This window comes from Euleptes europaea, chromosome 12, assembly GCF_029931775.1.
Source record: "Euleptes europaea isolate rEulEur1 chromosome 12, rEulEur1.hap1, whole genome shotgun sequence".
NCBI lineage: Eukaryota > Metazoa > Chordata > Lepidosauria > Squamata > Sphaerodactylidae > Euleptes > Euleptes europaea.
The window spans coordinates 58,832,038-58,846,021 of record NC_079323.1 but is presented as its reverse complement, the minus strand read 5'-3'; the positions used below and the strand labels follow the sequence as shown (position 1 = coordinate 58,846,021).

The following is a 13,984-nucleotide window of genomic DNA, read 5'->3' as shown; positions in this document are numbered from 1 at the left end:
ACTCTTTCAAAAGACAAGAGAGGGACGAACCAGGGACATACTAACCATGCATAAGCAACCAAAGAAAAAGGAGAATTGTAACAGAACTAACATTTTCCTTAGATGTGCTTATTTTATTTTATTTTACTTTATTTATACCCTGCCATTCCCCCAATAGGAAAGCAGTTTACATAATTCTCCTGTCCTCAATTTCAATTCCTTTATTGGCATACCATGTGTCCTCAATTTCATCTTCACAACAATTCTGTGAGGTAGGATAGATTGAGAGTGTTTGACTGACCCGAGGTCACCCAGAAAGCTACCGTGGCAGTGTGGGGATCTGAACCTAGGTTTCACAGGTCCTAGTCCAAACAGTACGCCATGCTGGTTTACCAGACAAAGGATTTTGGTTCTGATCCACTTTATTTACCTATCTCAAACTTTACCAAACCAGGGACTGGGACCCCCACTTTGATTTTTAAAAATTTCAGAGGTTGGCTGAAAAGGGCTGGAAAATGGCATTATGTATGTAATGCCACAGAGTCCACCTTCCAAAGCTGCCATTTTCTCCAGGGGAATTGATCTCTATACCCTAGAGATCTGCTGTGGTTCTGGGAGAACTCCAGGCCCCACCTGGAGGTTAGCAGCCCTACTCTCTTGCTTTACTCTGCTCTGGTTAGACCCCACCTAGAGTACTGTGTTCAGTTTTGGGCACCACAATTTAAGAAAAATGTAGACAAGCTGGAACGTGTCTAGAGGAGGGCAATGAAGATGGTGATGGGTCTGGAGGCCAAGTCTTATGAGGAAAGGTTGAAAGAGCTTGGTATGTTTGGCCTGGAGAGGAGACGACTGAAAGGTGATAAGATAACTATCTTCAAGTACTTGAAGGGCTGTCACAGAGAGGATGGTGCCGAGTTGTTTTCTGTTGCCCCAGGAGGTCGGACCAGAACCAACTGGTTGAAATTAAATCTAAAGAGTTTCCAGCTAAACATTAGGAAGAACTTTCTCACAGTTAGAGTGGTCCTCAGTGGAACAGTCTTCCTTGGGAGGTGGTGGGCTCTCCTTCTTTGGAGGTTTTTAAGCAGAGGCTAGATGACCATCTGTCAGTAATGGTGATGCTGTGAACTTAGGCAGATTATGAGAGGAAGGGCAGGAAGGGTTGTGCCAATGTTTGGCTCTCGTGGCCCTTTCTTACATGCCCAGGGTAATGCCAAACACCACTTTGGGGTCAGGAAGCAACTTTCCTCCAGGTCAGATTTTCCAGGGATCCTGGAGGGCTTTTTGCCATCTTCTGGGCATGGAGTAGGGGTCACTGGGGGGGGGGGAGGTAGTTTAGAATGTCCTGCATTGTGCAGGGGGTTGGACTGGATGACCCTGGTGGTCCCTTCCAACTCTATGATTCTGTTTCTATGAGTCAATCCTTTGTATTGGGGGGGAAAGTGAACACCATTGCATATTATAATGACTGTATTTGGACTATACTTCATTGTTACAACTTGGCCAATTAGAGTTCCTAGGCTTGAACTATTGGTTCCCAGGAACCAATCAGCATGTTTTCTGATTTATGCTCTGAAGTAACCTGAAATTAAAAGTGGGTGGTGGCAATTTTATGTGTTCCTGCCAATAAAACAGGGAGAAGCCAATTCTGTCCCCTTCCCCTGAGGTAGATGTTTTTGGCCTCCATTCCTAAAAAACGGTAAAAGTCCAGATTTCTGGACGAGTGTGAGAGGGGCTCACCACCATCCTCCATTACAAAGGACTTGCAAACACTTGGAGTACTTTCAGAGACCCCCCCTGGTCTCTATTTTTATCTTGCCCTTTCCCACAAGTGGCTCAGGATAGCGCATATGGTTCTCTCCTCCTCCTTTGTGTTAATTCTATAAGAGACCATAATATATTTAACAGTATTAGTCCAGGAAAAGTCAGGTGTGCAATTAACAAGAAGCACAAATTCAGTGAAAACACTGAAATTGTTTTTAACAAAACAGCTTGTTCACATTATGTATCATCTCACAGCCGTTTTGACCCAGGTATCTGTTTTTGGCCAACTGCAAATTAGCTCATAATTTGTCCAGTTTATACAATTACACACATTTCACTGTTGAATCATCAAATGAACTATACAGCAGTTGACAGCAAGCTAACTGAGAAAAATAACATTTACCTGGTAATAAAAGTGCAAGCTTCTTGGAGATTGGTAAATGCTCTCCACCTTGCTGTTGGAATTCCATGATGATCAAGAAAGGTGTTAGCAAAACTCCTGTTTGTTCCCAATTGCGCTGCCTTGGCTGTTGGCCCAAAGCATCTAACTCCAGCTGCTACCAAGTCATCAACAATTCCTAATAATGGAATACTGACAGGCTCAGACAGAACTTTCTAGATTGACTTTAAGAGGAAATGCTGAAGAGCTCCAGCCTTTTTTTTTTTTACTTTAGAAAAAGAAAGATAAGTAAGGGGAGATTATAGGGGTAAACAGAAAGTACTATCTCCCAAAACAGTAGAACTTGGAAGTCATCCAATTAAATTGATTGGCAATAGGTTAGGAGGACCATCAAAAGTACTTCTTGATTAAACTCAGGTAGGAGATAATGATACCTTTTCAGAAAGCTGGAGGTAAAACAGCAGCATTGTTGCCTTTAATGCACGAACCCGTGGCCGTGGCCCTTGGTTCACAGATTTTGCAGGACTGTGCGATGTTTCCAGACCTTGTAAAACTAACTTGACCAAAGAACCAAGGAATAAAAGAAATCGGCGTATGCCATAGGAAATTATGCCTCTACCACACTATTTTCAGATCTTTAAAGACTATTGCCAGTCCCTAGCTTTATAATTACCTAATGGAATTCATACCCACTAGATTTTTTTTTTGGGGGGGGGGGTTTGCCACCAGCATATAGGGCTTTAAAAACAGAACTAGACAAATTCCAAGGGAATAAGTGTATCAGTGGTTAGTAGGCAGGACCGCCTAAGAATGTGCTCAGACTTGGTACTAATGACTTCTGATTCTGTGCAGCTTATTCCCTGGGGCACTATCAGTGGGAACGACCCTGTCCAGAGCTCCAGAACAGCAAACCACGGGCTGGTGCCAGTTGTAAAACACTTGGCAGTTGGAACTAGGCCTGCCATCTGTATCATACTTCAAATAACAGTTCCTTATTTACTCATTTCAGAAATACTCATAGAAAAGAAGAAATACATTATAACTGGAAAATTCAGCTTTAATACATTATAAGAATGGTATATTCTAATAAAATACTGGTAATATTCTCAACTTTTTCTTACAGTCTAACAAGGAGTTCCTTACTTTGGAGCTCTTGGATGAGAGCCCTGGCAGCAAACTGCCCCATCCCGTTTTTGCTTTAGGTTCAACCCAGTGCCCTCTAGCGAGTCCTGGGTTCCTTGCTCTGCTGTGACACCTCTGCTGTTTAATACTGGACTTTTTATGTTTCACCTAAAATCAAGTCCTTGTGTCCCCCACCCCCCTAACAACTGACTTGTTCTCATCTTACCAGCTGCAAGTAGAGCTTCTGGTCCAGCAATCACAAGTCCAATGTTATGATCTTTACAGAACTGCGCAAGGATAGTAGGATTGCTAATTAAAACAGCTGAAATAGATAGGAAAGGTTAATAATGAACACCATATCCCTAGATGTCTGTACAGAAACATTGTTCAGACCCTCGTGATGGCAGAAGGACCCATGTCAATTGCCTTGCACCTGATGTTTCACCATCAAGCTATTTCTGGAACAGCATGCGACTGAACCACAAGGAAGCTCCTCACTTCCCAGAATGGCAAGAAATTCCAGTGGCCATATGCTACTTGGATTGGCTCTGTTTGACTCAGAGAGCACTGGAGACTTACAGCATTTTTGTAATATTTACTTGATGTACTCAGTGTTTATATTTGTACAGGTGCAGGCAAAGAATCACTTCTACATGGCAGTTTGATCCTACCCCAGACCAAGCCCCACTGGCAAAGAGATCCGGCATCCTAATGTGCTTCACTCAGCTCACAGCTCTTCGAGCTCCGTCTTTTCCTGTCTATTACATTTTTAACCTGCTCTTCTATCAAGAAACTCAGGGCATACATGGTTCTGCCCTCCTCCAGTTAATCTTCACAACAATTCTGTGAGGCAGATTTGACTGAGAGAGACTGACTGACCCAAAGTCCCCCAGTAAACTTATGGGTGAATGAACTATACACATTTGCCTGTATTTTAAATTGCACTTTTAAAACCCCCACCATCAATAACATTTGTTGGGCTGCTGAGGGTAAAATAAAATTCCTTAGTGGACCACATTTAGCCTGTGGGCCATGAGTTGGTCATTCCTGATCTGGAGAACTTGAAATGCAATGCAGGTAGAATGAGTGAATGTTTTATTATGTTTTATTATGCAGTTTTGCATCTTTGTATGAACCTTGTATTTAGTTCACATTATGTATTCACATGAGGCATGATGTTTCCCAATGTGTATTTATTTAAATATATTGATATACATTTAGCAATACACACTTATTTCTTTACTCTGGTTAGTAATGACCTTTTTACCTGAATTAGAGATTTTCCCATTATTAGCGGTTCCGGCATTTCCTGGTGCAACTAGTACCTGTTTTACTTGTGGCGAATGTGCTAATTTCCAAGCTAGAGCATGTTCTCTGCCTCCACTGCCAAGCACAAGCACTCGATCAGCCATCTAGATGAATGAAACGAGAAATACATTGTCTTAATTATAGGAAGGAGCCCCGTGGCGCAGAGTATTAAGCTGCAGTACTGCAGTCAAAAGCTCTGCTCACTGTCGCGAGAATTTTTTGTATTGAACATTAGTTCATATTAAAAATATTAGTTTATATTAAATGAGTTTGGGTTAAAAATAACCACACTTATATCTTAATATTATAACCTATAGCCACACGAAGACCTGACTTTTTAGCTGACCCCAGTTTTCAATTAGGGCCTCTGATCTTAAAGCAAATTGCAGGCTAGAGGCTAGTTACCTAAAAGAAAACACACCAGGATGCTTGTAATTGTTTAAGGAGAGAACGAACATTTGGTCCGGCAGCAATCTATCTGCTAAATTGGGGGAACTTGTCACAAACAAACAAATTGTCAGAGACCCTGTTGAAAATAACATTCTGGGAACAGAAAGCTTCAAAGCAAAAACATGGCAAGCCTATCTCCGGGAAAACATGAAAGGAGGGCTGTTGTAAAAATCTTTCTCCCACAGTTTTACCTATAAAAGAGCCTCCCAAAATCCTGGTATTTTGTCATTCTAGGGAAAGAGATCAGGCTTCCCAGTTGTTGCCATCTCTCTCTCTGGAATTGACCCAGAGGCCTCTGTAATTGTTTGTCTGTAATTGTTTGTCTGTAATTGTTTGTCTTGCATGTGTGTAAGTTTTGTTATATTCTGTCATATATATATATATATTTAGTTAAGTATTGCTTTTTCTCTTTGCTTTATATTTCCTTGTAAGTATAATAAAGCTGCATGATTTACTTTATCTGTTCTGTGTGCTGTGTAAGAGTTTTCTCCAGATCTCTCTGGGTTGCTTTTTGGTAAGTGAAGCAGGCAGAGAACCATGCACAACGAACTAAGGTTTTTGCTAAGCTTTGGTGAGTAGGCTAGCAGAGATTTTCCATTTACATCAAGGACCGAGGGAGAGGGCAAAAGGAAAATTCTTCCAACAGTTGGTGCCGTGACTCGGATGATGTCTTGGCAATTTCTCTGTTTATGCCAGGAGTAGGTAAGTATTCCTCTTCTTTTTAAAAGTTTAGTTTTAGCAAGCGTTTAGTTTAAGGCTTTGTTTAGGTAGCGAATCTGTTTTTGTGACAATTGTGAGTAAAGGATTGTTACTGTTAAGGAACTGTTTTTGTGAACAAAGGGGCTTAAGAAGCGTTAAGTGTTTAGAAATTTCCAGTACTGTAAGTGGTTTGAGGATTTTTTTGGTGTGTGTGTGTATGTGTGCATGAGGTTTTTTTTGTTTTAGATGAAAGGAATTTGATAGTATTAAAAAGGTTCTAAGAGCTGGGCTTGAACCTTAGCATTAGAGATACTACGAGCCGGCCTGATATCTCTACAGTAGAATAAGTGATTTCCCAATACCCCCCCTTATGAGCTGGGTCTAGGGGAGGGGGATGGTCTATAGTATGGTGTGTTTTAGGGCTAGGAAAAGCCAGATAGGATCTTTTGGTAGTAGAATCTTAGAGGATTTATGAGCTGGCCTAGATCCTATATTTTTAATGCCTTTATGAGCCGGAACTAGAGGCATTAAGGCCCCTCTCTACGAGCCGGTTTGGGGAGGTGGCAAAATAAGTAGATTAGAAGGCTTACGAGTTGAACTGGGCCTTACGCAGTTTATGAGCGGGGCTAGACTGCGCGCTTTTATATGTGGTGGCAAAATAAGTAGATTAGAAGGCTTACGAGTTGAACTGGGCCTTACGCAGTTTATGAGCTGGGCTAGACTGCGCGCTTTTATATGTGGTTTAATGATTAAAGAGATCTCTGTGTGATATTTTTTTTAGATAAGTGTTTTTAAAATTATATGCCTTTGTTTTCTTTTCTTTTTCTTTCTTTTTTTTGTGTGTAACCGGTTATAAATGTCATTGTGTCTGGGTATGAGTATGTCTGAAATTTGAATGAGTGATGTTGTGCTTGATTGGAGAGGTGGTCTGTAAGACTCAACAGAATGCATGTTGTAGAGGGAGTGTGATTGTGTGTGAGCAATCTCTGTGTATTCTTTGTACACCTAGCCCACTCAAGTGTTTTCACAAGCACACACTTATATCCCATTAGCTTCAAATAAGCTTGCCCACCCTCTGACTGGGACTTTACCTATGATGCCTCTCATGCTGAGAGCCAAAATGGGAAACCTCATGTCAAGGCAAGCAGGTCCTGTTAATATCAATGAGCCCATCAAACGCGGTATAAATGGGCAGTCTCCTTTCCCTCTGAACCACCTTAGTTTTATGAGTTTATTGGGGAGCAGAGCTAAGCCGTGAAAGTGCAGAGCTCTGTGCTCCAATATCCAGCTACCCTTTCCCCTTTGCAATTTATAAGCCTCGTTGCACCAAAGCTGAGCGAAAGGGTTTTTACCCCTCTCTCGTGCTTCCAACGAAGCCCCTTGTGATTTCTCCGTCTCCTTTTATTGTGTGTGTGTGTGTGCGTGTTTGTATAAAGGAACATGGGGGGGAAATAAAGGTTTGTTCTGATTAGTTCTTAGTGCGGTTCTGAAAGAATGCCACCCAGGAAAAGGGAGCCTCCTTAGTATGAAGGCCTGGTTTCCCTCTTTTTAACCCTAAAATTGAAAATGTGTAGCTTTTAGTCATGATTTGCAGTTGCAGTAAAACTTCCCTAGCCCAGAGACGTCTATCTGGCACAGGGAGGACATAGCTGTATACCATGTTTTGCTCTTATATGAAATAGGATTGTGTGTATGCTTTACCTTTAATGAATCAATATTTAAGGTGCCTGCTTTGTGGGAAAATCGGCCGGTTTTCCCCCAAACTAGACATCCCTGTTCTCTCAAAAATAAAATGCGGTTTTCGCACAGTTGGCAAATGGAAAGTTAAGTTGGAGCTTTGCAGAAAGCACGTTCCCCCACCCTTGCATGCATACTTTTCTGGACTTAAAATAGTCACCTCACACCCGGCAAACATCTATGTGTGTCTGGAACAGTAAAATCATGTACCAGATGCCCAAAAATCACATCTCCAGGCCATTCCGGGAGAATCTCCAGGCCATTCCGGGGGAATCTCCAGGCCATTCCGGGAGATCTCTCTTTCTCATCTAAAGATAGCTGTCCCTCCCATGGGCAGTCTTTGGCCCCTTGTGCCTATATCATTTTGTTTTGCAAAACCATAAACTTTGTTTTAAAACTTGTACAAAAAGACAGGCTCCCTGGCCCTGTCCTACCCACCCACCCCCCAAGCTCCAGTTTTGGCTGCACAGCTTGGTTTTTGCCGTCTACAGCAGAATCCCCTGTTTGTTTGGGGGTTTTTTTGTTTGTTTTTTTGCCAGTCCAGCAGGAGGCCCAAAAGCCCTCTGCACAGGTGCAGAAACACAGTCCTTTTGGGTAGTCCTTTTGCTCTCACCCTTGCTCCTTCTTTGGAAATAAGAGCTTTTGCTTGTTTGCAAAGTACATCACACGTCTAGCTCCATTTTGAAAGGATTTTTTTTTAATCACTTTGGGAAAGTTTCACAGGTCCTGTTTGGGCCCCTCCCCCTGCAGGAACCTTGTGGTTTGCTTTAATTTAGCAAACTCACACCAGGACCTCAATACCCAGGGAAGCACAGAAGCTCTATTATTTTTTATTTTATTGTGTTTTTTTATTTTAATTATTATTGTTTTGTTCTCATTCCAATGTATTTTTGCCTTAATTTGAAAACAGTTTTGAAACTTGATTAGTAAACATTGGGTGCCTCGTTGCTCTCCCAACCTGGAACCCACCCCGGCTCCCACAGTGCACTCTGCACGTGCCCAGGAAATATATGAGCCCATTTTTATTTATTTATTTTGAATTTGGAATTTGGAAGTTTTTGCAGTTCTATGCTAAAATTAAAAGTTTTATAGGGGAAATGCCCTTTTTTTTCAGTCCTTTTTTCCCTTTAAAATATGAGTTACTATGGTCTTTTGTACTTATAAGTTTTTATTTGATGTTGTCATTTTGGACTTTTTCAATTTTTTTTTTAAAAAAAAATTTGTTTTATGTTTGGCATTTTTGAAACTTTTCAAAGGCCCCAGTTTTTTTTAATAGAACTGCTAGTGAACTGCTTTGACACCCCCCAGCTTCTTCATTCCCTTAAATGCCTGCCAAAAGGTCACCTGGGATATGAGAGGGGGGCGACATGCAACTCTGTAGGAACCCGGTTGCTAATAGAGAACTCACAGTTCCGCCCCTTGCACGCACTGCAGCAATCAGCGGAGGTTTTTTTGTCTTTAATTGTGCAGTGCACACCAATTTAATACCTTTAAAAGCTTTGGGAATGCCCCAAGCTGCCTGTTTTGGTGGCAGGGGAAGTTCTGGTTTTACAAATGGGGGCACAAGATAGCCCAGGCACCTCATTTCATGAGTCACCTGGGAATGGGGGGAGGTTGGTTGGGGAAACCAGTAATCTTTTAATTTAGTTAAGTTATGTAGTTATGTTATGTAATGATTGGTTAAGTTTTGTACTAATTATAAGTTATTTACTAATACTGGATTGTCGTGGGTGAACTCACTTCCCACAGCCATGATATATTCCTGTTTTATTTTTATCTTTTATTTTTATTTTTATTTATTTTTATTTTTTTAGCAGTAAACCAAATTTTATTTTTATATTTTTATAATCTTCCTCACTACACCAGCCTAACGGAGGAACGCAACATGATTACTAAATATGTTTTGTCTTTTCTTTAATACTTTTGAGGGTCACCCAAGGAGAGGTGCAGAATTACAATCCATACCGGCTGAAGTGGCATAACATCCAGTCAGGGGATCTGGTGTGGACACTGACAGGCCGCAGGCACAATGAGTTCCAGCCACAGTGGGGAGGGCCGCACAAACCGCTCCTGGTATACTACAACCGCACCTGATATACTACCAAAGTCCAGTGGAACCATGCTTCACATGCACAGAAGCTTGTCAACCCTGAGACGACTGCAGAACGTGCCAGCCAAGAGCCAGGCCAACCAAGGAGACGAGAACCCTAGCCCAATTCCCCCGCCTCTCTTTACGCTACAAGAGGGGGCGCGTCCTGCAACCACCAGCCCAGTACCCCAATGAGAACTATTTTTTTTACATCATGCCACCAGCCACCAGAAACAACTCATGACCCTTGAAGCTTTTTTTTCTGAGCTTTGCTTTAAAATTTTGCTTTGAACTTTGAGCCTCTGATCCACAACAACGGACACTTGCTGACAGTAAATGTACAAAATATTGCTTTCCCATCTAGATTAGTAAGAAACATTTTTTATAGATAGTCAGGAGTATCCCCATTGGACAAGACTCTGAAAGAAATCCCTCACCAATCCCCAAGAAGTTTAATAAAAAGAAAGGGAATCCCAACACCCCACGACAATCCAGAACAATTTAGGGAACTATGTAGATGCTTGTGTGTGTAGTATTTTTGGATAGGTACTAAGCAATGATTGTGAATGTTGATTGATGGCGGGAGGTATGTTGTTTTCGTTTTTGTGTGGGTTTGGGTATGAGATTGTTGAATCTGTGAAAGGGCTTTAAAATACAGGGCTGTTCTGTTCAGTTTTAGCCAGCAAACTAATCTGAAATATTCTAAATTTAGTTATTTTAAATATACTCCAGAATTCTTGATTCTGGGCATGGTTTATGTAAAGCAAGCATTTGTTATGAACAAATGGGGGACCTCAATATGACAACATTTAACTCTATAGCAAATTGTAATAAAACGGTCCCAATATATATTACATCTATTCACAGACCCAGCAACTTCATACCTCTTTGCAATGCCCACACACACATTGAAGGAGGAGCTTTATAAAAGTGCTCCACAGAGCGATGGTATGCGGATAGGAGAATATATTAGAAAGTATAAGGGGAGGTACCCAATAAGTTAAGGAAATAGAATGTAGGGAATAGTTTCGGCAGCTAGCTGATAGGGAAAATGGAAGTGACCTGCACACCATGACACCTATGCAAACATAAACCCCAGGAGTATTTTTCATGTACGAAATTGATTTCCAAAATTGACAGGATGGGTTAAGATACTTGTGTAATGATTAGCACTCTGGACTTTTAATCCAGCGATCCGAGTTGCGTACATTATGATTCTAATCTTAGTCATTTCTGTTACTGTTATAATTATGCTATGTTGCCTCTCACATTGTATGCCAGCAATATTTACACTTTTAGACCGCCACCTGATAAGTAATTTGGGTTATTTTTAACCCAAAAATGGGGGTACTGTCGCGAGAATTTTTTGTATTGAACATTAGTTCATATTAAAAATATTAGTTTATATTAAATGAGTTTGGGTTAAAAATAACCACACTTATATCTTAATATTATAACCTATAGCCACACGAAGACCTGACTTTTTAGCTGACCCCAGTTTTCAATTAGGGCCTCTGATCTTAAAGCAAATTGCAGGCTAGAGGCTAGTTACCTAAAAGAAAACACACCAGGATGCTTGTAATTGTTTAAGGAGAGAACGAACATTTGGTCCGGCAGCAATCTATCTGCTAAATTGGGGGAACTTGTCACAAACAAACAAATTGTCAGAGACCCTGTTGAAAATAACATTCTGGGAACAGAAAGCTTCAAAGCAAAAACATGGCAAGCCTATCTCCGGGAAAACATGAAAGGAGGGCTGTTGTAAAAATCTTTCTCCCACAGTTTTACCTATAAAAGAGCCTCCCAAAATCCTGGTATTTTGTCATTCTAGGGAAAGAGATCAGGCTTCCCAGTTGTTGCCATCTCTCTCTCTGGAATTGACCCAGAGGCCTCTGTAATTGTTTGTCTGTAATTGTTTGTCTGTAATTGTTTGTCTTGCATGTGTGTAAGTTTTGTTATATTCTGTCATATATATATATATATTTAGTTAAGTATTGCTTTTTCTCTTTGCTTTATATTTCCTTGTAAGTATAATAAAGCTGCATGATTTACTTTATCTGTTCTGTGTGCTGTGTAAGAGTTTTCTCCAGATCTCTCTGGGTTGCTTTTTGGTAAGTGAAGCAGGCAGAGAACCATGCACAACGAACTAAGGTTTTTGCTAAGCTTTGGTGAGTAGGCTAGCAGAGATTTTCCATTTACATCAAGGACCGAGGGAGAGGGCAAAAGGAAAATTCTTCCAACACTCACGACCTGAGTTCGATCCCAATGGAAGTCGGTTTCAGGTAGCCGGCTCAAGGTCGACTCAGCCTTCCATCCTTCCGAGGTCGGTCAAATGAGTACCCAGCTTGCTGGGGGTAAAGGGAAGATGACTGGGGAAGGCACTGGCAAACCACCCCGCAAACAAAGTCTGCCTAGAAAACGTCGGGATGTGACGTCTCCCCATGGGTCAGGAATGACCCGGTGCTTGCACAGGGGACCTTTACCTTTTACCTAATTATAGGAACAATATCTTAATCCTGAACACTTTTATTTGGAAGTAAATCTAGTATGTTGTAATGACAGGAAAATTTGCTTCTCGGTTAGGGTTATTTTGGTTCCCTGTGTTTCTCTGAACCCACTGTGTCTGAACACCTTCTGTTTGGTCTTGGAAATGATTTCAAAGCATCAAATTTCCATAGGGTTGACAACCTCCAGGTACTGAAATCCAAAATAACCCTATGCTGTATTAAGTGTGGCTCACAAAAAATAACAGCACGTGCTGTTATTTTTTGTGAACCTCCAGGTACTAGCTGGAGATCTCTTGCGTTGGTGTGGCCATGCGAGTGCACGTGATCCCACCTCACCTCCACCCTAAAAACCTCCTGCCGAAGGACAGGAGGGACCTGGTAAGCCTAACCTGTTGGCTTGCATGTAAGTAGACCTGGCCTCCCGACAGGGCCTCCCCCTCCCACCGCGGAGGCCAGGTCTACACATTGGGGACTCGGCTGGAGGCCAGGTCTACCAATCAGCTTTCATGGCGGTAGACCAGGCCTCTGGATGGGGACTCCGGACAGGGGAAGGGATGGCAGGGAGAGCGCACCTGGCCCACGGAGGCCTGGCTTTGCCCGGGAAGTGGCTGGGCGGCAGCAGGGAGGGCGAGCCTGGCCCACGGAGGCCTGGCTTCGCCAGGGAAGCGGCAGGGGGGGCAGAGGGAGGGCGAGCCTGGCTCCAGGAGGCCTGGCTTCGCCCGGGAAGCAGCAGGGGGGGCAGAGGGAGGGCGAGCCTGGCTCCAGGAGGCCTGGCTTCGCCCGGGAAGTGGCAGGGGGGGCAGAGGGAGGGCGAGCCTGGCTCCAGGAGGCCTGACTTTGCCTGGGAAGCAGTGGGGGGCGCACAGGGAGGACGAGGGCCTCAGCTCGCAGGCCAGAGAACAGACCTCCGGAGGCCAGATCCGGCCCGTGGGCCGTATGTTTGACACCCCGGCCTAGAAGTAGCATCACATCCTCCCCAAACTCCGCCCTTTCAGGCATGGTCCCCAGAATCTCACAGCACTTACCAAGGTGTTGTTGTTGTGTGTGTGTGTGTGTTAAGTGCTTCTGACTCACGACAATCCTATGAATCAGTGTCCTACAAAACATCCTATCATTAACAGCCTTGCTCAGCTCCTGCAAACTGAGGGCCATGGCTTCCTTTATAGAGTCAATCCATCTCATGTTGGGTCTTCCTTTTTTCCTGCACCCTTCAAATTTTCCCAGCATTATTGTCTTTTCAAGTGACTCTTGTGTTCTCACAATGTGACCAAAATATGATAGCCTCAGTTTAGTCATTTTAGCTTCTAGGGACAGTTCAGTCTTAATTTGATCTAGAACCCTCTTATTTGTTTTTTTGACGGTCCACGGTATCTGTAACATTCTCTTCCAACACAGTATTTCAGAGAATTCTACTTTCTTCCTGTCAGCTTCCTTCATTGCCCAGCTTTCACACCCATACATAGTAATAGGCAATACTATTGCATGAATTCACTTGATTTTGGTTGCCAGTGACACATCATTACATTTAATAATCTTTTCTAGCTCCTTCATGGCTGCCCTTCCCAGTCTCTCTTTCTGATTTCTAGGTTGCAGTCTCCCTTTTTGTTGATGAAAGGCAGTGTTGGGAACCCTAAATTTGGCCCTAGGAGGAAACTCTCCATTGATCCTCTTTAGGCGAACAATTTGACAAGTCTTCATGACAGATACCAAGCGTGACATCTGTACGTAGATTCTTCCCCCACCCCCAAATCTGGGATATTTATGAAAGTTGCTTATCTCTGAGTGATAGAGTTCATGGTTCAACTGAATTCTCAAGACAGGACTGGTCTATTTCTTCTAAACTATAGAGATCGTTTTATAACAAGGATAAGTTTTGCTGCCTCATATATGCCACTTTTAGAGGAAGCATCTAAAAGACTCCTCTGGTGGTGA

The 13,984-nt window shown here is 42.5% G+C and overlaps 1 protein-coding gene across 1 annotated transcript in view; it reads right to left on the bottom strand.

Moving 5' to 3' along the window:
* LOC130485103 (trifunctional purine biosynthetic protein adenosine-3-like) overlaps nt 1–4,674 on the bottom strand; it is a 32,153-nt gene extending 27,479 nt beyond the window's left edge. Inside the window, 3 exon segments of the mRNA XM_056858217.1 lie at nt 2,144–2,318; nt 3,489–3,584; nt 4,530–4,674. Of these exon segments, the coding sequence (XP_056714195.1) occupies nt 2,144–2,318; nt 3,489–3,584; nt 4,530–4,674 (416 nt within the window).
* Between the last annotated feature and the right edge of the window lie 9,310 nt (nt 4,675–13,984).